The sequence below is a fragment of the Medicago truncatula genome, chromosome 3 (assembly GCF_003473485.1).
Source record: "Medicago truncatula cultivar Jemalong A17 chromosome 3, MtrunA17r5.0-ANR, whole genome shotgun sequence".
Classification (NCBI taxonomy): Eukaryota; Viridiplantae; Streptophyta; class Magnoliopsida; order Fabales; family Fabaceae; genus Medicago; species Medicago truncatula.
In genome coordinates this window covers 28,170,842-28,191,805 of record NC_053044.1, presented here as the reverse complement: position 1 = coordinate 28,191,805, position 20,964 = coordinate 28,170,842, and the positions used below count along the sequence as shown (strand labels likewise).

The window sequence follows — 20,964 nt, the reverse complement described above, 5'->3', positions numbered from 1 at the left end:
ATCGAAAAGTATGAGAAGTTATATGACTAATGTGTAAATAGTCTTTCACTCTTGTTGAAATGTATTCGTCCTTTGAAAGACATAAATGTGTTATCAAAGTTTTGTTCTTATTTCTTCTATTGGTTTTCCTTCTATTTTCCTAATTTTATATTTAGTGACAAACTCAAATGGCTTGATAAATAATATAGAGTAGATGTTTACAATGTGTTAGCGATGGAAAAGATTTAATATCTTCATCAAACCAACCATGTTGCATGCATATTTATCATCCATAGATATATTAAGTAACTCCGTGTTAAAGAAGTGCATGAATTACCTATCTTACATTTTTTATCAAGTTTAATCTTCCCTTTTTGATCAAGCATGATCATTCTTTTAATTCTAATAATTTTCTCCAAGATATATCAATGAAAAACTAAATAACATTGATGTTGAAAAACATATTGTTTGACGCTAGTTAATAATAGCACAAATAGCATAAGGATAGTATTTGCGAAAATTACATCTAAATGTAACACTGTAAATAATAACACAACGAACATAAAATACTCTTTTTATTTTTTTATTGTCGAGGACTAAGTCCAATGTGCATAGAATAGCAAGTAGAAACATAAACAATAGTCCACCATTCAAGTAGAAACATAATCAATAGTCCACCATTGAATCAGTAGTTGCACGAGTAGAAGCAGCACAAGCAGAAGCACCAACATGACCGGATGCAGAATTGGAGGCTTGGAAAGCATAACCTCGGTTAAAACAATCTTGAGCTATGCTGAAAATATGACCAAGTCCATAATCTATAAAGACGACCTTTGAAGGTGGACTACCACCTACCATTCCCTTCTCGAACCAATAACGAGAAAAAGTCTCCCTCAATTCAGGTGAGAATACAAGGGGAGGAGTTAACCTCACCCTCAATTCTCGTGGGATTACAAGGGGACGATCCCAACCCACAGGATCACCAACTCCATCCTCATCTCCAACTCCATCCTCCTCATCTCCATTCTCGACGTCATCTAACAAGAGATCACGAACTCCATCCTTGATATCACCAACTCCATCTCCATCCGACATACTTGAAGAAGAAGAGAAAAAACCAAAAATCTTCAGATCTGCAAATAAAAAAGAATTAGAAAAAATTTAGATAAAAAAACCAAACGATAAAAATAAAGGCACAAAAATAATAATAATTTTCACATCTGCAAAAGAAAAAACAAATTGAAAGGAAAAGTGAAAAAAAAAATCTAATATTTATTACCGCAAATCAAGAACATAAAATAATAGAGGAAGAGGATTAAAAAAAAAATCTGATTTTTAAATCTAAGAGCAAAAACAATCCTTAAAAATAACCTAATCTTTAGTTCTGCAGATTAAGAAAATAATAGAATAGAAGAGCGGAAACAAAAAAAAATACCCAAACAAAAATCCGGCTGAGGAGGACAATAAACAGATCAAGGAGTGAGAAGAGAAGTGGCGGCTGACAGGTGATTAGAATGGGGTATTTATGCGTGAGAAAAGCACTAGGGTTAGGTGATTTGTTTCGGGCTTTTTATCATCGGGCTTCATATCAAAATAGACACGAAACATATAAAATGTTAGCTGCTTTTGCAAGAAAAAAAATTATATAAAAAATGTTTTACTCCTATACATTCGCATTCCATGAACAGCTACGTATATATCCTTTTTGGGCATTTCTAACTTCAAATTACTCATTATGATAACTTAAAAACTTGAAGTTTGAAACAATTGCACTAAAGTCTAAAACTCTGTTTCACGTATCAGAGGACAAAAGGTGATTTTAAACATAAAATTAAATATGATACATATTAATTTTTCAGAATTTTCTTCAAATAGAGCATCACTTCATTTTTTAATCCCTTTACACGTCCACATTAGGTTTCAATGAAATACAACTTTATTCGCTGCTCCCTTTGTCCCTTTTTATAGGAGTACATTACAAAAATTGCTAGTATAAAGAAAAGTTGTTGGAGTAATAAAGTTGTCTCAAATGTGTGTGACTATCGCTAAATTACCCTTTGTTAAAGATACATTTAATGTTAACTTTCATATACCATGACAAATTGGTAGTTGTTGAGGACAAGCCCGGAAGAAGAAAAAATAAATAAGGAAGAGAGTCCTGTTTGAACTTGAGGTGGAGTGTTAAAAATTAAGTAATCTCATATATGAGAGAACAAGACACTCCTACACTCTTATGTGCGCTGCTGGGTGTCGATGGTTGATGCAGTCATGCTTCAGTCTTCGGGTATGTGAGGGAATGTCTTGCTTGTTTGACAGCCTGCTAAGTTTAGGGGTGGCTGTTTGTTCTGGTGCTGCTGCTGTTGAGCCTTTTCCCCCCTAATCTTTGCGGGTAGCAGGTTGTGAGGCTGGGGAATTCTTTTGATGGTAGTACCTTGGTTTGTCTTGGTACCTTGCTGGGTTTGGTCTTTGTGATTAGGCAGCCAGGTGTATACCACCTTGGCTCATGATTCTTTAGGAGTTTAGGCGTGACACCTTTTTTGGTGCCTTTATGTAATTTTATGTTGCTTTCCGCGAGTTTTTTTTTTTTTTGAGAGATGCTTTCCACAAGTTGTTGGTGTATCTTTCACCCTCACAACGATGAATAATATTTTCCGTTTCAAAAAAAAAAAATGTCTTCACTATTAAGTAACATTTATGCAACAAAAATTAAGTAATCTCATATATGAGAGAACAAGACACTCCTACACATGGGACCTTTAGTAACAATAGTTCTTCTATGCGCTGCTGGGTGTCGTTGGTTGATGCAGTTAGGCTTCAGTCTTCGGGTATGTGAGGGAATGTCTTGCTTGTTTAACAGCCTGCTAAGTTTAGGGGTGGCTGTTTGTTCTGGTGCTGCTGCTGTTGAGCCTTTTCCCCCCTAATCTTTGCGGGTAGCAGGTTGTGAGGCTGGGGTATTCTTTTGATGGTAGTACCTTGGTTTGTCTTGGTACCTTGCTGGGTTTGGTCTTTGTGATTAGGCAGCCAGGTGTATACCACCTTGACTCATGATTCTTTAGGAGTTTAGGCGTGACACCTTTTTTGGTGCCTTTATGTAATTTTATGTTGCTTTCCGCGAGTTTTTTTTTTTTTTAGAGATGCTTTCCGCAAGTTGTTGGTGTATCTTTCACCCTCTCAACGATGAATAATATTTTCCGTTTCAAAAAAAAAAAATGTCTTCACTATTAAGTAACATTTATGCAACAAAATTTGCTACAATTGCTCCTAAAACAGTTAGCTATAGATTTGCTACAAATTAGCTACTTAATAAGTAACATTTTTTAAGCATTACAGTATTAGTCACAAGTGTTACTGAAATCACTTAATAACACAGGTTTTACCTAACATTTTTCAAATGTTACAAGATCTAAATAGTAACGTTTGTTTTTTATTTAGTTGCAATTTTGAAGTGTTACTAAATCTCATATATGTTGTAGTGATAAAACCTAAAATATTTATAAGTAATGGTAAGTTATATCCATTTGTTCAAGCTTTTAAACTGTGTACCTCGCACTATAACACAAACTAACTCTCGTTATATTTCTACATACCAATTGAGCTTGTGCGATAGTGATAATCCAACAGTGAATCTCCCAAAATTTAAAAGAAGGGATCAGAAAGTAAATTAGGTTGCTAAGCACAAAAAAATTAGTATAAACATAAAAATAACTGAAGTACCTAAGAACAGGTTGAATAGTAGACATGTCTGATTTTGGCAACTATTATGAAAGAAAGCAAAAATTTCGACACTCATAAAAAATCATAGAACCCTGGATTTATCCTTCCAAAAAGTTTCTTGTAGATGGACATATCCACACAAAAAAAAAAAACTTCTACTCCAAGTCTTGAGCTCATGATATTGAAAAGAAGATAATAGAAAATAGACCAACCAAAAATAGGCACGTTAATGAAAACAGTGCACAAGCGTCCTCCTGTCCTCTGAATGATCGGACCACATATCAACATAAAATTAGTCAGTTCTTTGTGGCTTATCTTCAATGCCTTCTTATAAAACAAATAGTCTTATTTGAAGAAAAATTCCTTGACAAATAATCTGTAAAAACATTTAAACTGTGCCTTGTGCTTTTAAAATGATTTCAAGTCTTTTCATAGAACACTTATTGTAAACAAAGTGATTTTTGTTAGAGTGAATATATGTGTAATTTTGTTGGTGTGGTATTAGGATTACATGCATTCTTATAAGCCTTATTTTTAATTTAATATGCAAAGAGTTTCATACAATCGTTTAGTGTTAACGGTGAAGTGTTATTGGTGGTCGTAACACAAACATTGGGGTGGTCTCGTTTTTTATTGTTTTTAAGGTGGTGATTTTGTATTTTGAGATCCAGGTGTTGGTCATAAAGGTTGAGGGTGTTGATGAGGAGGGGCAAAACCGTGCGTCAATTGGTGGTGATGTGATTTCGTTGGGTGTCAGTTGTTTGTTTCTAGAATCTCGTTTTATTTTGGTTATAAATTGGATTATGTGGTGATCTTGCATCTCTTCGTCGCTGCTTACTCGTGTTACTTTTGGGTCGTTTCTGTATTAATTTTTGACTTAATTTGGGTGGTTCCTTATTGGGTTGTTATCAAGCTGGTTGGTTCGGCTTGCGCTATTGTTCCACATGTTTACTAACTTGAGATTTGTCTTCTGGATTCTAGTGGGCCGAACGCTTTTGCTTAAAGATCAGAAGTTAGCGTCTAGTTCCAAGTTATTGGGATGGTTAAGGTGTCTTCTCCGAAGGTCCAGGAGTTGAGAGGTACCTTAGTGATTTGTTTTTGGATTATGGTGGGCCGACCGCTTTTGATTCGAGATAGGGAGTAAAGTTTGTTGACTCAAGTTTTTTGGATTATGGAATCCGAATGAGTGCTAGAATTTGGCTCGGTTGTGGCGATCAGAATGTGAAGTACTGTTGTTAGGGGTTTAGGGGTTTCAGTGGGTGTGATGGTTTTTTTGGAGCGGATTTGGTGTGAGAAGCGGACGATAGGTATTTGGATTTTGTTTTTGTGCCCATTCACGTTGGAGGGTGATGTTTTGGCAACTTTTGGTTTATGTTGGTTTGTGGGGGGTTTTAGCTCGATTTTGGCGTTGATTTGGTTTCGGAGGTTTGCTTTATATTGGTTTTTACGATGGACGGTGTAAGCATTTCCTTTCGGGGCGTTCCGCCTATATGGCATTATTAACAAATTTTGCCATTCAAAAACCAAAACCAAAAAAAAAAGTCTTTCATAGATTACTAATAGTAAACAAAGTGTTTTTAATTAGATTGAGGTATATGTGTAATTTTGTTGGTATGTTTTAGAATTATATGCCTTATTTCTAATTCCATATGCAAATAGTTTCATATAGTACCTTGGATTTTGATTGCAAGTATGATACCAATTCCAATCCCTGCCACACATGTAGCAGAAGTGACAGCCACACCTGAAAAGAAACAGCATTGAGTCGTATTAAATATTTTTTCATCAATACAATAATATAAAATTAATTAAACTTAAAATTAGTGAAATTAATGATTAAGGATAAGCAAGAGAAGGTAAGATATAATTATAAAATACAACCTGCATCTCATGTGTTCACATCCAGTAGTTCTCTGTACATGCATAGAACATTTTGGACATCTCTTCCACTTTTCTCTTTTAGCCAACTCCAAAAACTTCCTATCGGATTGTTTTAAGCCTTGACCTATTTCCGACTTCTCAAATTCTTGACAATTCATATTTCCGTGCCATGGAACTTTACATTGTGCACAGAATAACCTATGACAATAAGGGCATTCACAGCTAGTAATAGCACGGCCTGCTTCGTCATTCACCAATAAAAGAGAACAATTCTTGTAAGGACAGTAAAATTTTTCCTTCAAAGCAATGGAAGCCTCGCAGTTTGCAGATTCCCAATCAACAATGATTTTTTTAGGTAAAATGCATTGCAAATGTTCTGGTTTGAGTTCAACAGAACATTCTGGATCCGGACACTTGATTTTAACCACTTTTTCTTTTATTTCAATCTTCACATACTTGGATATGCACTTAGTACAAAAGGGATGATTGCATAAACCGGTTGAAAACATATTAGAGTTTGTTACAGAATCAAAGCATATACCACAACAGATTTTAGAGGATTGACCTTGTTCTATAGCTGTCTTTGTTTTGCTTTTATCTTTTTCTGGCTTGATCTGTATCTGTTTGTTGGTCTGAGTGATTGCTTGCTTGATGAGCTTTGAAAGAGATTTGGTCTTCATTGTGTTTTGAGATCGTTTTGTGTAAAGAAGTTGAAGTTGCTTTCATTGGTTTCTTCTTTTCATCGGCATGGTGGAAATCGCAGTTGACATGTGGGAGGACTGCGTTAGGGTTTTATTTTTGGGAAACTGCTTTTATTTGTCCAAGGCATCCTAGGTTTTGTTTTTTTTAAAGGATATATACTATTTTTTTTTTACGAGTAGGTATATTTTGAGGAATATTTCTAATTACACATTCCTAGTTACATTTTAAAATGACAAAATTATCCTTAACTAAAATTTATTTTTCATATTCACCCAGAAAACTAACGCATCTTCCTTTTTTACTCTTTCAAACTTAGTCTAAGTAAGTCGTGTAAACTTAGTTTAAGTAGGTCATGTAAATTGAGTTTAAGTGTAATTACTAAAGTTAAATTTTGCTTTAACATCTTCAACCTTATTTAATGATTCTGTGTAATTTTATTTTAAGTGTGTGCATGTAAACTCAGTTTAGGTAGGTTATGCAAACGAAGTTTACATAAACCTGCTTAAACTAAATTTAAGTTAACATTAATACGCGTGTGTGCTGAACCATCAAATAATCGTCATTGTAGAGTGCATAACATATCGACATTGAACAACAAGAAAAAATAAAAACTCCAGCATCATTGAAAAAGAAGAAGAAATTTACTTACATATATGCAAGTATCGTTGAAAGATGCTTTGATTAACTCTTTAATCTTCTATAGAGATTGATTGAACATCTATGATTGTTCGTGAGTGAAAGTGGATGAAATTTTACAACAGTGAAAACAAACAGGGGCGGAGCCACTCAGGGCTAAGGGTCTGCACCTACGCACCCTGGAATTTCCAAATTTACCCCTACTATCATGCTTTATTTCTATTTGTACACTCTGAATTTTGATTGTTGCACCGATCCAAAGGCTTTCTCATTTTAAGGCTGGTGCAGAACAAGTTTTAGTAGCACCGTATTTTTTCTTGTTACTTATATCATTCTGTTTGGTTGCTTTTTATTTTCAACTAAATGTTGCATAAGTGAAGAGGCCATGTCTCCATCCCAAGACCCAGGGGCGGAGACACCCCCAGCTAGCCTGGGCTTAGCCCATACTTTCTTTGTATCACTACAAGAAATTTAACTTTTACTGACGGCCAAAATCCGTTAATATAGGGAAAAAATTTGTAGCTAAATTCCTCTGTCATTGTCAAATGGTTGTCACTACTTACAGTTGCGGCTGTCACTAAAACTTATCATTGTTTTATTTTATTTTTATATTTTCTATTCTACAATAAATTCTAAAAATAAATAATTCATAAAATTACCACTAAAATTAGTTTAATCAATATAACAAAATATTATAATCAACATCATTGGAATTTAAAATTGATTACTATAATTAATTTTAAGAATAAATTCCTGAAGTGAGTTAACTAAAATAATTCTCCTTAACTATGAATTATTATACCATTCACCCAAAACAGTAGTCAATACTCGAAGAAATCAAAATACTCCTTTGCTCATTTAATTTATGGTAACAATTGAATCACTATACATAATAGCTTATTAGACAAAGAGGTCTAGGACAAGAGAAATTATAATTTTGTACATCTTCATTTGATGATGTTGATATTATTCGAACATTCACCGCAAAGAGGTCTCGGAAAGGGCATGTATCTCCTAATTTTATTTAGCACACTATTGCCAGATTATGTTTCATCTCTCTTATTTCAAATTGTACTTTTATTGACAAAATGACGAGTCTCTTTTATTTTGATTTTTGATTATTTATAAATTATGTCACATGTGAATTTGTGGTCAAAATTTTACCCACACTCTATAAAATTTCTGACTCCACCACTACAAAGACCTGAGCTTCTACTAAAATAAGTAATGCCACTACACACCAATCTAAAACTTGCTTAGATACCTCGCAAACAATTAATATAACGTAGAGTATGCTTAAACTTTTTGTGAGGCACGTGTTATCCTTTGAAAAATTGTGACTATTTTCTCAACACTAGGGATCTCAATGAGTATCCATAGATACGAGTAATATTATATTTGTCCCCGCCTCATTGGATAAATATGGTACCAGTGTCCGTCTCCGTACCCGTGTGGATATCTCTATACACGTAATCCACGAGTATTTAGATACCCACGGATATTCGCGGGTATCCATGGATTTTTGAATTAATTTTTTTTTACAAAGAAAAATACTTTTTGTAATTACCTACAAACTTCAACTTTTAAAGATCCATACATAACATATTTCATTCAAATTTCATAATCCATACCATAATCCAACAAAAATTATAATTCTTACATAATCCCAAGCAAATTCATCATACTAATGCATGTCATTCTTTCATAATCCATACAAATTCTTGAAGTAAAATAAAAGAATAAAAACATCCAAAATTCAAATAAATATCCAAAAAGCCTAAAAACCTCCAAATAAAAGGTAGAAAACACTAAAATCCAAAAAAACATCCAAAACTTCATATGCATTCGAAGCTTCAATAATAGAATTTGAGACACCAAACTAGGTTTTTCTTGAGACACCAAATTCTTATATATGTACACATATATATTTTAGTAATTTATTTAATTTATTAATGGGTACGGATACCCACGGGTACGGATACCCACGGGTACGGGTATCATCAAATCCGTGTTCGTGTCCATAAAGTAACGGGTAGTTAAATACCCGTTTATTATACCTGCGGGTACTCATTTAACTACCCGCCCCATGCCCATGGCGGATTTTATCTGCGGATACCCGCAAGCACGGAATTTTTTGCCACCCCTACTCAACACTAATGAAAATTAGCAGCATATAAATCACAAATATATAAAGTAATTTTAATTCACTTTACATGTATATTTTAAATTTGGAAATCCTAATTAGGGATGGCAATGGGTACCCAATGGGTAGGGTACTACAATGCCCGTCCCCATACCCGCATTTATAAAAAATACCCGTGCCCGTGCCCGTACCCTCGTGGGCAACAACTTTAGTCCCCTTCCCCATACCCTATGGGTACTTAAGTACCCATACCCGCATCCATTACCCGCACTTTAACTATGGAAAAACAAAAAAAACATCACAAATGAAATAAAACTACGATCCCAATTTTTTAAAATTAACTCATAAAATAATATGAACCGTGGTATTTGGTCAAATAGAAAACATCCGAAATATTCCTAAAAAATTATACACCGGCATGATGGAGTTGTTATTGTATTAAGTAGTAGTTTGGTTTAAGTTTAGGTTTAGGCTTAAATAGCTAAATAAATTAATTAATTATACATAAAAAATAAATAAATAATTTATGATATTATATAAATATGTATATGCGGGTATGCGGGTCTGGGCAGTATAGTACCCTTACCCGTGCCCATACCCATTTAATTTTGTGGGTATTACCCGTACCCGTGTCCAGACCCATAAAAGCGGGGTTTTACCCTACCCATTGTGGGTATTTTTTGCGGGTATCCATTGGGTTTGGGTCCAATTGCCATTCCTAATCCTAATATTATGGTTTTTGAGGGGTTTAAGACAACTTTGTAGGTATTGTTGTTGGTGTTTGATTTTTTTTCCTGAAAGATTGTTGGTGTTTGGTTTTGTGAGTGCATATATAGGAGGGAGATCTGTAACAAAAAAACTACGTGGACTGCAGTTATTAGAAACATTGAGATAAATACTGTGATTTGTTGAGCAAGTTCATCATGTTTATATTGGTCTCTTAATTAATTTTCTATTTGATCTTTATCTTTAACTAAGTTTCTTTTTATTCTGTGTTCTTCACTAAACTATCATTATATTGTTTAATTAAATGTAGCTTCTTCTTTTTTTAAATAATCCCTTTTGTTAATTGTTCATTTTCCTGAAAAGTAGCTTTTATTATAGTCATTTTGTTCCTATGATGTTCTTTCTTGGTCTGTGTTTTTTGGATTAATTAATGTTAGGGTTGAATTAAGATTGTGCTTGTTAAAGTTTTATGTCTGGTTTGATTATGAGGACATAGTGAACCAGAGGTTAGCTAGAATGAGAATTTTTACATTATTATAAGGGAAAATATTTGATAGACCTCTTCTACATCATCATAGGAAGAGATAGAGAGAAAATAGAAAAAGATGTTGAATGAGTGTAAAGATATTGAAGATGTACAAATATCATTACCCTTATATATATATCTAACAATATTCAAAATCTTTCCAAATAAGTTTGTTCAAAAAAAGTTTTCAAAAAAATGTTATCGAGCAATGGGGTAATCTTTTCCAAGCAAAATTCTCATATATACATACATTAAAAGTATAACAAGCAATAGTGATTAAGTTTGGAGTGGTTTTGCCAATGAAAGTCTGGAAAATGAATTACAACATATTCCACAAGGACGTGTGTTTAACTATCGTTGTTAGTGTAAAGATAACTTTTTATTAGTAAAATAATGGATTGTTTTTGGTTGATCCAAATTATTATTTAAATAGATATTAATTTATATATTGGTGTACAAGTTTGATGCAAAATATAATATGACTAAAAATTGTTAGTTTTTTATTTGTTTAGATCGCTTTATAGTTTGAGAATTTCTTTTCCCACCCTTCACTCCTCTCGCGCCCTTTAAAATTCTCATTTTACTTTGTTGGCATTATATAATCTCAAGCGTGTATTGATATCTTTGGATTATAGAATCCGAAATCATATAGAACTTAAAGTACCAGAAAATCTACATTTAAATCACATTCTACCTTAACAGCAACAACAACTTAATTCAACCACTCCAATTTCAATAACAATATAACATAATCAAGGTAAATTCAACAACATAATACAAATAATAACGGCAACAACATAATTAAATACAAACAAGATTACGGATGAGCAAAACTAGCTAGTTTATTTATCGGATTCATCCATGCACCCGTGATTTCTTCTTATGCCTTGGATCGAATCAAACTTTCTCAAATATCATGAACAGATATTACCAAGGTAGCTTCTAACTCGGTCGGTGTCCCTTCGAACTATATTGACCAAATATAGAGAATGTAATTTTCACGTCATCGTCATTCTGGTGTTTCGTCAAGGTGAATTGAACACTTCTATATGAGTCAATCGACCGACAATGATACTCAACATTGGACACCCTTCTTGTATCTTTGTGATTGAGACGATTATTAATTTGTTCTAGTTGATCCTTCATATCGAATAGTTTGAAATCAACACGACCCCTAAATAGATTGAGTTTTCCCTTGCTATCGAAAACTATAATGTTATGGACCACATAAGTTGTAGATACATTGTGGACTAGAAAAAATCATGTGTCTAACTAGTTCGGATTACATAATTCAAACTAATATTTTATAGGTTTGATTTATAGAATTTGAACCAAGTATACACGGTCTTTTGCAAGTTCTTGAACTTGCCTCCATGTTTTCTAAACATAATATGATAAATTAAGTAGAACACAATATTATCTAAAACGTAATAACCACGTGTTAACACATAATATTATCCTAAAAAACTTATTCAAATATAATCCAAATGAGATAAACTATTAAGCAAATGATAGCCACAACACCAATTATCTGGCAAATTAATCTTAAAAATGTTGTATAAATGTCTAATATCTAAAGCCACTCATAGATTTGCCTTCCGGCAGCGCTGCATCCTTGGATTAAATTTTGAAAATGGGAAATGAGTGAAAGTGTGTATATGTTGGTATGGACGTATTGTTTGGATTATAAAATGTAAAACGATAATAAAATGAAAAAATTGGAGGACGCGCAAAAGTGTGGGAAAAAATCTTACAACTTTAATTTAGATTCATTTATGCATAAACATGTCTAAGATTATGAGATAATACAAACATAGTGCACCCCAAACGTCTTCTACAAGCCTCCGAAATCTGCATGATCAAACCACATTTTATAAAAATTTAAAGAGGAAAGGTGTACATTTCTTCAATATCCAAAGGGAAAATGGTCAGATTGACTTCTCTGAAGTGCAACAAGAAATGATATGAGATGAGACAACTCGAGCCACAATTGGCATCTAATGAGATGAGAAGTCGAGCATAAATGGCCGAGATGAAAATCATTTCGAAATCAACCATTTTAGAGAATGAACAAATCACTGGCCGACTTACACACACTGTAGTAAAATGGTAATCACAAAAACCATCAGAAAGCCTAATAAGAATAAAATCTTGCGGAGATAATCGTTTTTATTTCAGAGGAGTATTCCTTTTTTTTTTTCTACTTGTCGGAAGGGAAAAATTAATGGAAGAGATAACTTTTTTGAAGGGATAAAAAGAAAGATGGAGTAGTGGTTTGGAAGTGCGTCAAGTAGAAAAGGGAGAAGAGAGAAAACTCTATAATGCTTTGAGTTTTGGTGTGAGTTAAGATGAGATCCGAGCACCCTTTATATAGTGCGAAAACTAAAAATGAAACAATAATGATGACTTATATTGCATATCTGTTGGGAAACGAACGACCCGAAAATACCGAAAATTAAAGCGGATGCGGAATGTGTTGGACACACGCAAACATATTTAGAAGCGTGACGTTGAGATGGCATGGACAGGATCTTAATTCGCCATAGTCCAAGCCCAGCTGACTAGATGGTGCCGGGCGCTCATGTGATTTGATCATGTTGACTGTGTCATCTCCCGGTTTTAAAATTGGGCACCCCTTCGAGCACAGCCCAAGGTATCATACATGCATTATATAAATATTAGTATTGTATCTAGTCTCTCCTGTGTGGGACGTATACAAAAAATTCAATTCACACACTGGCATACGCATTTTGTTCCAACATACGTAAATATGTAAATCAGTTATATATTGAAATGGAAGATCCAGAAGCAACAAAATTCAGGTTTTTTTTTTGACATGATGAATGTTAAGGAGTAAGGTAGAGATCAGTAGCAAGCTGGAGATGGCTAGTGTGCAAAAGGGAAGGTTGTTGAGTATATGTGATCCACCGGCATTGATACTCAAAGTTAGTGAGAGGAGAATGCACAGGTAAGTAAATGTGAACATTGAGAAAATATTATGTGATTGAGCTTTGTGAGTTGTGATTGCTTGAGAAAAAGTAATCAATACAGCAGGTGTGGTCACTCAACTCATATATTCAGTTCTTTATGTGGAGTGTGGACATTAGAATTAAGGCAAACATTTCATTAGAGATGCAAATATTGATTATTGGTCATCAATATGAATCCCTCAACCTTGCTAAGAACGTTCTGCAATACCTTGATGACTGTGTTTCTTACAAAGTGTCATCTTCTCACTTTTCTAATGTTAAAGAATCGCACACATATTTAAGTGTTTTGTGCAAATTTTCATACTCCTAAGGCTATATATAGGACACTAAGAGCAACGCATTCATAAATTGTGCATCATTTCTCAGGTGTAATTTTCTCGATCATTGAGGATCATTGAAGTTGAATTTCATCCTTCAGACATAGAAGTTCATCTCTGAACTGAGTAAACAAATTTCTCGTGTGTTCTTACAATTTAATTTCGTATTTCTTGCTTTTCATGCACTCAATTGGTTTGCAATCAATCGAACTGCATACACTTTGTTGGAAACTAGGGCCATATAGTGTTTAAGAAACACCCTCTATAACAGAACTGTCAACCCCATATTTTACTCTTGTTCCACATTTCATCTAGCACTGGTTCACTAACTCCATTGTTTACACCATGAATTTCTCTCATCTTAAGCATGTATGTAACAATTTGGCATATATATGTAAAAAAATATCTCAAGAAAGTGTATATCATAAACTGAGAAACTAAATACCTCTTTAGATTGACTTATTTGAGTTTATTTATATATAAGCACTAAAAGACTGTATAAAAGATCTGAGAAAAGCATACTAAAATTTCAGCTTATTTTCATTATCTCTAACACAAATTAAGACACTAGATTATACATAAGTGCTTATCATGATGAACACTTATCAAACAAGCTACAAACTAAGCTATTAGATAAGTGCTTAAATAATCAGCAGAATCTTTCTCCTAAACTTGTGGATCAAATACCTAAACTATAGACCACAGAATTTTAATTAAAATGATTTTCTATAAGATTAAAAAGTCAAAACAAAGTTAAAAACAAAGTAGAATCATAATTCACCAGAAAATATTAAAGAACAGTTTAATTCATTAGATTCAAATCTTGTTGAAACTTACAAAGGAACAATCCAAATAAGCATTTTAAAGAACAATCACATGTTCAAATTACACAGTTAAAGCATAAAACAGAATATAGTGTTACTTCTTCTTCAACCACCGAAACCATAGAGGGTTCTTCCTTGTCTCTTCAAAGCATAGACAACATCCATGGCGGTAACAGTCTTCCTCCTAGCGTGCTCAGTGTATGTAACTGCATCACGGATGACATTCTCCAAGAAGATCTTCAAGACACCTCTGGTTTCTTCATATATCAAACCACTGATTCTCTTAACACCACCTCTTCTTGCCAATCGACGAATAGCAGGCTTGGTGATACCCTGGATGTTATCACGAAGAACTTTCCTATGCCTCTTTGCACCTCCCTTTCCTAGTCCCTTACCTCCTTTTCCACGCCCTGACATTTTCAAAAGATGAAAATTCGAGAAAAGAAATATAAAATTTGGGAAATTAGAGAAATTTGAATTGTGAGTGGGAAAAAAGAGAAGCGGATCTGAGTATTTATGAATGGTAGCGACTAGCGAGCGGGTTGAATAAGAGGGAAACTGAATTTTGTGTTTTGATCTGAGTCGTTGGATTTCATCTTATCGACGATCTATATTAGCGATCCGCGTGTAGTTGCATAAAAGAATACTGAACGTCGATAAGTGAAATTTAACGGTCCGATTTGTTTTCTTTGCGTCAGTTCGGATCACCACTTTCTTCCTTTTGCTAGTTTGTGTGTTCATCTATTTTGAGATGTGCTAACTCCGAGACTCAATTTAATATAGTACTAGTATATATTTTACATCCGTTCTTTTTTAATTGTCACATTTTGACATTTTGCACAAACTAAGATAATCAACAATTGATACTACTTTTGATGCAATAAACTATACTTTTACTATAATGACCTTATTCATTTAATATATCATTTCATATATTTCTCTCTCTGCAATAAATAACTAAAGACAATATTGGTAAAACAATATTTAATGTTGCATCGAACTTTGAAAGTGATAGTTTTGAACAAAAAATTTCTTCAAAGTGACACTTAAAAAGGAATGGAGGGAGTACTTTTTTTTATAAAAGATAGTTTTGCTATTTTAATTATCATTTTCTTTTTTAAATAAATCAATGGAAGTTTAAAAAAAAAATTAACAAGGAAAAATAGAATTATATTAACACCAAAAGTATAAGTTTATCTAGTACAATATGTGTCAAAGAAAACAACTAAAGTTTGCAACAAAGTCCTCACAATAATAACAAAAAGGCAAACTATGCGATGCCCAAGAATACAAACGGGCACTACCCACCAACGTTGAAGACCTAGTACAAAGTTAGCATTAGCATCCTAAATTACCAATAAGACTGAATTTTTATATTATGCAGCAGCTGGTCAATCAAATTCTCCTTATGGTTGAAAAGATGATTGTTACGTTTACTCCTTATGGTTGCAAAAGAACGTCGCTCTAACAAGTCACTTGTCGAATGAGTAATCTGCACAAAGTTATCAGAAATACAAAAAGGTTCAACTGTGAAAACACCTATTCAATCTTAGACTAAGGACCAAAGGTCCTGAAGTTTATTACAAGAAATAAATAAATGTTGAGCTGTCAGCTTCGCCACACCCATTCACACATAACTGCGTGTCATGATTGACAATTCCGTGTGCCACCAAATTGTCCTTAGTCGGTAACCTTTTACGAAGAAGTCATCAAGCAAGAATGGTCACCTTTGCGGGAACCTATTTGTGCTAACCGCCAATGGGATCTAACTGCCAAAGTCATTGGTCTACTGACCAGTCCTGCAAAGTAACATTAACAAGCAAAATCCTACACTTCCTCAGCATCTTCTCCTCCCGCTCCCACATACGCCGCCTCCATCACTACCACGCCTCAACCACCCACCCACCCACCCCCCGTCCGCCCAACCTAAAACAAACATATCCTCCATCGTATATAACATAAAAGTTTAATTATTATGTAAGTAACAAATTATTTGAGAATTTTTAAAGATTTCTAAACTACAAAATTATAATCGAGTTTCTGAATTTGTTAAAACTATACCTGGACTATCTTTTTTTTTTGTTACCCCTGGACTATCTTTTAATAACACATACTAAGGCAAATAAAATATTCATGTTATATTTATAATAAGGGTCTTGCTAAAGTTAAGGCAACCAAAATTAGTAACTTTATGTTGGAAACAACAATTTATAAACTGTTGTGAATTCGATGAGAAAACACACCAATAACAAACTTGATGTGTGGAGCAAGGGATAATCAGGCAACCAAAATCAAAGTGTATGGAACAATTATAAACACAAGCCAAAAGTAGAAAAACAACAACGAGAGAAAAAGAAGAGAGAACACAAAAGAATTTGTTGACCCAGTTCGATCCAAATTGACCTAGTTTGGGGGAGAGAGCAGCCATCCGTTTCACTATATGATGAGTAACGTTTACAAAAAAGATATTAATTTGTTACAAGAATAAGTCTCCTGCCTAATTCTACCCAAAGTCTCAATCTCTTTCCGTAACCAAGAGACTCAATCCTAATAGTATTTCCCAAGGTGAATCAACCCTCAAACCCTAGTGTTTGTTCCAAAGAGACAAACTCTATACAAACCCTAGTTTTGTTGTTGTCTTTCTAAACCCTTGTTTCAGCCCCCTCTATCTCAAAGTTTACTCTGATACAAGGTATATATTTATAGTGAAAGTATTACTTAAAATTTGGAACAAATCTGCACCAAAAAATATGTTTATGTTATTCGCTACCAGCGTACCATCGTGCCACGAAAAATTCAGTGACTTGCCACAAAGCTGAAACCTCCAATCGTAAATGATTTTGGAGGAAAATTCACTGACTTGCCTCAAAGCTGAAACCCTTCTTAATTTGGAACAAATCACATTGTCACGAAAAATCCAGTGATTTTCTCATTTTCAATGTCAATGAAAGTCAAAAAATTAAGGAAATCAAAACTCCTGATTCCTTATGTGACAATGTGATTGTTGCTTCTCTCACGAATTGAGAAGGAATTTTTTGAAACCCAAACACTAAAAAAAAAAAAAAAACTTCTTAATTTTTATCTTTTGCAAATGATTTTATTGTAAAAAAAAGTATCGATCTTTTTAATTTCCAATACATAATAATAAACCTTTCAAGTTTCTATTTACTAGGAATTGCGGCTGTTCTATTAATGGCACCTTTGCATTGGTAACTTTTACTTTCATACTCCCTCCGTCCCAAATTGTACGATATCTATTTTGGGTATTTCACAAATATTAAGAAATATAATTAATATTGTGTGAGAAAGAGATATTATGAGTTGTTCTACAAAATTATTCTTAATAAATGATATAGGAAAGATAAATGAAAGAATTGAAAAAAGAAAGAGTAATAAATAGTTAAGGATATAATAGGAAAAATAACATTAATGTTTCATTGGTATTCTAAAGTGACATACAATTTGGGACAAATATTTTTTCTAAAGTGACATACAATTTGGGACGGAGGGAGTAGAAAGTTTTTCTATCATGTACAAGTTTGCACATGTTAACAAGTTTAAAGTAGTTACGTTGACTTGAAACTTGTGTTTTTTAAATTTAATATGTAATTTTTAATCAATAATTATTGGTTCTCAATAAAAAGTTACTATAACATCTGCAATATTGCACAAACCCTTTCATAAATTGAATTATTGATTTTTTTTTTTTCAATTTCTCATTATCACTTACGACTAAAAATTTACTTAAGAATTGGTATTTTTAAAAAAGCTGATGCTAACTTGTGTCATTACGACATACTATGTTAAAGATTTTATAAATGGTAAATATTTATTAAAAAATATTAATTTTCAATATTATAAAATTAAATTGACATAATTTTCTAGACAAAATTTTCGGTTAACGTTCCTTAGCATATGCCTTAAGGGCACAAGTTAGTATTTTCAGTATAATGTAGGAATTGGAGTTTCAGTTGCCTAGGAACATTGGAATCACATTTCTTACATTTATTTGTCACATTTTCCAATCCTTTTTTTTGTTTTTGACCGAACTTTTCTAATCCTTCTTTCACACTCTTCCCTCTCATATATTAGGCTATTATCTTCTTTGGAGGTTCTTCGTTTGGAGAGCATATCAACCAACCTATGCTGGTTAGTTTTGTATTGTATGAGTTTTTCTTCTTTTATGCTTTCTATATTTGTTTCTTTTTGCATTTTCAAATTTTATTTATTCACTGTTTTCTTCTCCTGTGTTTTTCTTGGTGGCTATTTGTATTCCTGGAGGAAGGTGGGCTTAGGTAGGTTGGGTGTTGATACACAAGAATTTTCTTAAAATCATACTATATAATTAAAATCATCAACTTGCGTTCTTAAAAGAATTTATAAATAAATATGATTACTCTTAACCATTAACAGCTTTTTCTTTCTTTCATTTTTCTTTTTCGAAAGAACCATTGACAGCTTTTGATAACATAACTATTTCTCTATTGTGAAACTAAATAGATAATTATTAATTCATCTTAATATACAACTCCAACATTGTGCCAATTTAATCTGGAGATCAATTCTACCGTCCATTAACGGAAAAGCCATTTAAGGGAAGAATTAGTTTTGCATAGACTGACTTACAAAAATCGGTACCATAAAGATTTGAAAATGAACCCTTGAAAGGAACACTCCAAAATCTCAAATGTATACCACCGGATTAACCAATGTGGGCTATAAACCATTCATAGGTTGATTCAAGTTTTATTTCCTTCTTTTCAGTTATCTATAGACTCTATTTAATTGTTTGGTTTTGCTTTTGTTTGATACATCTCACGTCATAATCAAGTGATTATTTTTTGTGATGCCTCTTAGATAGGAATTACATTACTATTATGTATTGAACAAGTAATTGAAAATTTTCTTCTCTTTTTCTCCTAATGTAGACTTGATGTTGGGAGGCATATGTGCAGTTATTTATATGAAGGAGAGTGCTTCAAATTGTTAAATGTAGTGTTAAATAAAGTATTCAAATAAAAAATTCCCTGTGCGGTGCACGGGTATACACATTCGTATACATTTATATCAAAATTCAAAACCCTAAAATCCTTAAAATCTCTTCACATAGTCACGACCATAGGTCAAATGCATATGTTTTGGTTTGCTTTTTCAACATTGTGTGACAATTCTTATTCTAATGCAGAATCCAAAACGGCGTCGCGCTGCTAGTGAAACAAGTTCCAAAACAAGAATCAATCATGAAGCGCTCACTCTCAGCATGTAATAGGATGAAGAGAAAATCTCATTCAGAAATCAATGATCAAAAGAAGAAGAAACCTGCACTCACACCGGTTAGGAGTTCATCACAATCATTGATCTTTGATAGCAAGCCAGAAAAATTATTCACAAAGACGATTGGTGGTGAATCCTCACGAAGCTTATGTGGTATATGCTTTGATTTGAAAACAGATTCAGATATGTTCAAAAGAAAGAGTTGCAACCACCTCTTTTGTGTTGAATGTATTTCCAAATATGTGGTTTCTCAAATTAACAACAATGTGGTTAAGGTGACTTGTCCAACTCCAAATTGTTTTGTGAAATTTGAGCCGAGACATTTGAAACATATTTTGCCTAGAGAATTTATTGATAGATGGGAACTTGCAGTGTATGAGTCTAAAATTGCATTGGACCAAAAGACTTATTGTCCATTTAAGAATTGTTCTGTTTTGTTGGTTAATGATAATAATAGGGGTGTGGTTTTGACTAGTTGCGAGTGTCCATCTTGTCACCGACTATTTTGTGCACAATGTAAGGTTCCATGGCATGCGGAGATGAATTGTCAGGAGTTTCAAGATTTGAAACGTCCTAAAAAGGAACAAGATTTGGATGATAAATTTTTGGAGTTGGCTAACAGAAAGAAGTGGCAGAGATGCCCAAATTGCTCTATCTATGTCAAGAGAAGTGATGGATGTGAACACATGAAATGCAGGTTTATTTTGTATTCAACATTCTCATAGCCAATCTTTATCATTTCATAATATTATAATACTAGCTCCATTTTTTTCAGGTGTAAATGTAACTTCTGCTACCATTGTGGGGAGGAATGGAAGCATGGGCATTTATGCGAGAAGAGAAAATATTGATGATTCCCCTATTTTAGAGGTAACTCTTCACACGTTGAATTAGTTTTTACTCCCTTTGTTTCAACTCTCTTTCAATTCCCTCTGGCAAAAATTAGTTGTTTCAACTCCCAAATGAATAAACTGTTTTCAGTCTTGAAATATATTGTATTTTCAAAGTGGTCTTCTAAATTATTTGGACATATCTTTAATTGTTTCTATATATCGATTTGTCATTTGATTGTCACGGACGGCATTCAGGCAATGGGATTTTAAGTTTTTTATCGTTATTAACCAGATTTCAATTGGTATCGTAACAAAAACAACAATAGTTTATTAGATTATGTGGTATTGAAATTGAGTACCAGCATCATATCAATTCTTTTACATAATATAGTAGCCTTCATATCCAGCTATTTTATACT

At 33.3% G+C, this 20,964-nt stretch overlaps 4 protein-coding genes across 4 annotated transcripts; 1 reads left to right on the top strand and 3 right to left on the bottom strand.

The window, feature by feature from the left end:
- Positions 1 to 524: 524 nt before the first annotated feature.
- LOC112417971 (uncharacterized) lies at positions 525 to 1,583 on the bottom strand. Its single transcript, XM_024774141.2, has 2 exons — positions 1,415 to 1,583; positions 525 to 1,112 (listed from the first exon to the last, which is right to left on the bottom strand). The coding sequence occupies exon 2, from the start codon at positions 1,072 to 1,074 to the stop codon at positions 646 to 648; it is 429 nt and encodes a 142-aa protein (XP_024629909.1). The 5' UTR covers positions 1,075 to 1,112; positions 1,415 to 1,583; the 3' UTR covers positions 525 to 645.
- A 3,771-nt stretch (positions 1,584 to 5,354) lies between these two features.
- LOC120579574 (probable E3 ubiquitin-protein ligase RNF144A) lies at positions 5,355 to 6,254 on the bottom strand. Its single transcript, XM_039832018.1, has 2 exons — positions 5,594 to 6,254; positions 5,355 to 5,437 (listed from the first exon to the last, which is right to left on the bottom strand). The coding sequence occupies exons 1-2, from the start codon at positions 6,252 to 6,254 to the stop codon at positions 5,355 to 5,357; spliced, it is 744 nt and encodes a 247-aa protein (XP_039687952.1).
- An 8,148-nt stretch (positions 6,255 to 14,402) lies between these two features.
- Positions 14,403 to 14,937, bottom strand: LOC25490779 (histone H4). The gene has a single exon (XM_013604680.3). The coding sequence runs from the start codon at positions 14,853 to 14,855 to the stop codon at positions 14,544 to 14,546; it is 312 nt and encodes a 103-aa protein (XP_013460134.1). The 5' UTR covers positions 14,856 to 14,937; the 3' UTR covers positions 14,403 to 14,543.
- A 4,694-nt stretch (positions 14,938 to 19,631) lies between these two features.
- On the top strand, positions 19,632 to 20,576 carry LOC25490778 (probable E3 ubiquitin-protein ligase RNF217). The gene is made up of 2 exons (XM_024780194.2): positions 19,632 to 20,409; positions 20,488 to 20,576. Exons 1-2 carry the CDS (start codon positions 19,679 to 19,681, stop codon positions 20,561 to 20,563), a joined length of 807 nt encoding a protein of 268 aa, XP_024635962.1. The 5' UTR covers positions 19,632 to 19,678; the 3' UTR covers positions 20,564 to 20,576.
- The last annotated feature ends 388 nt before the right edge of the window (positions 20,577 to 20,964 follow it).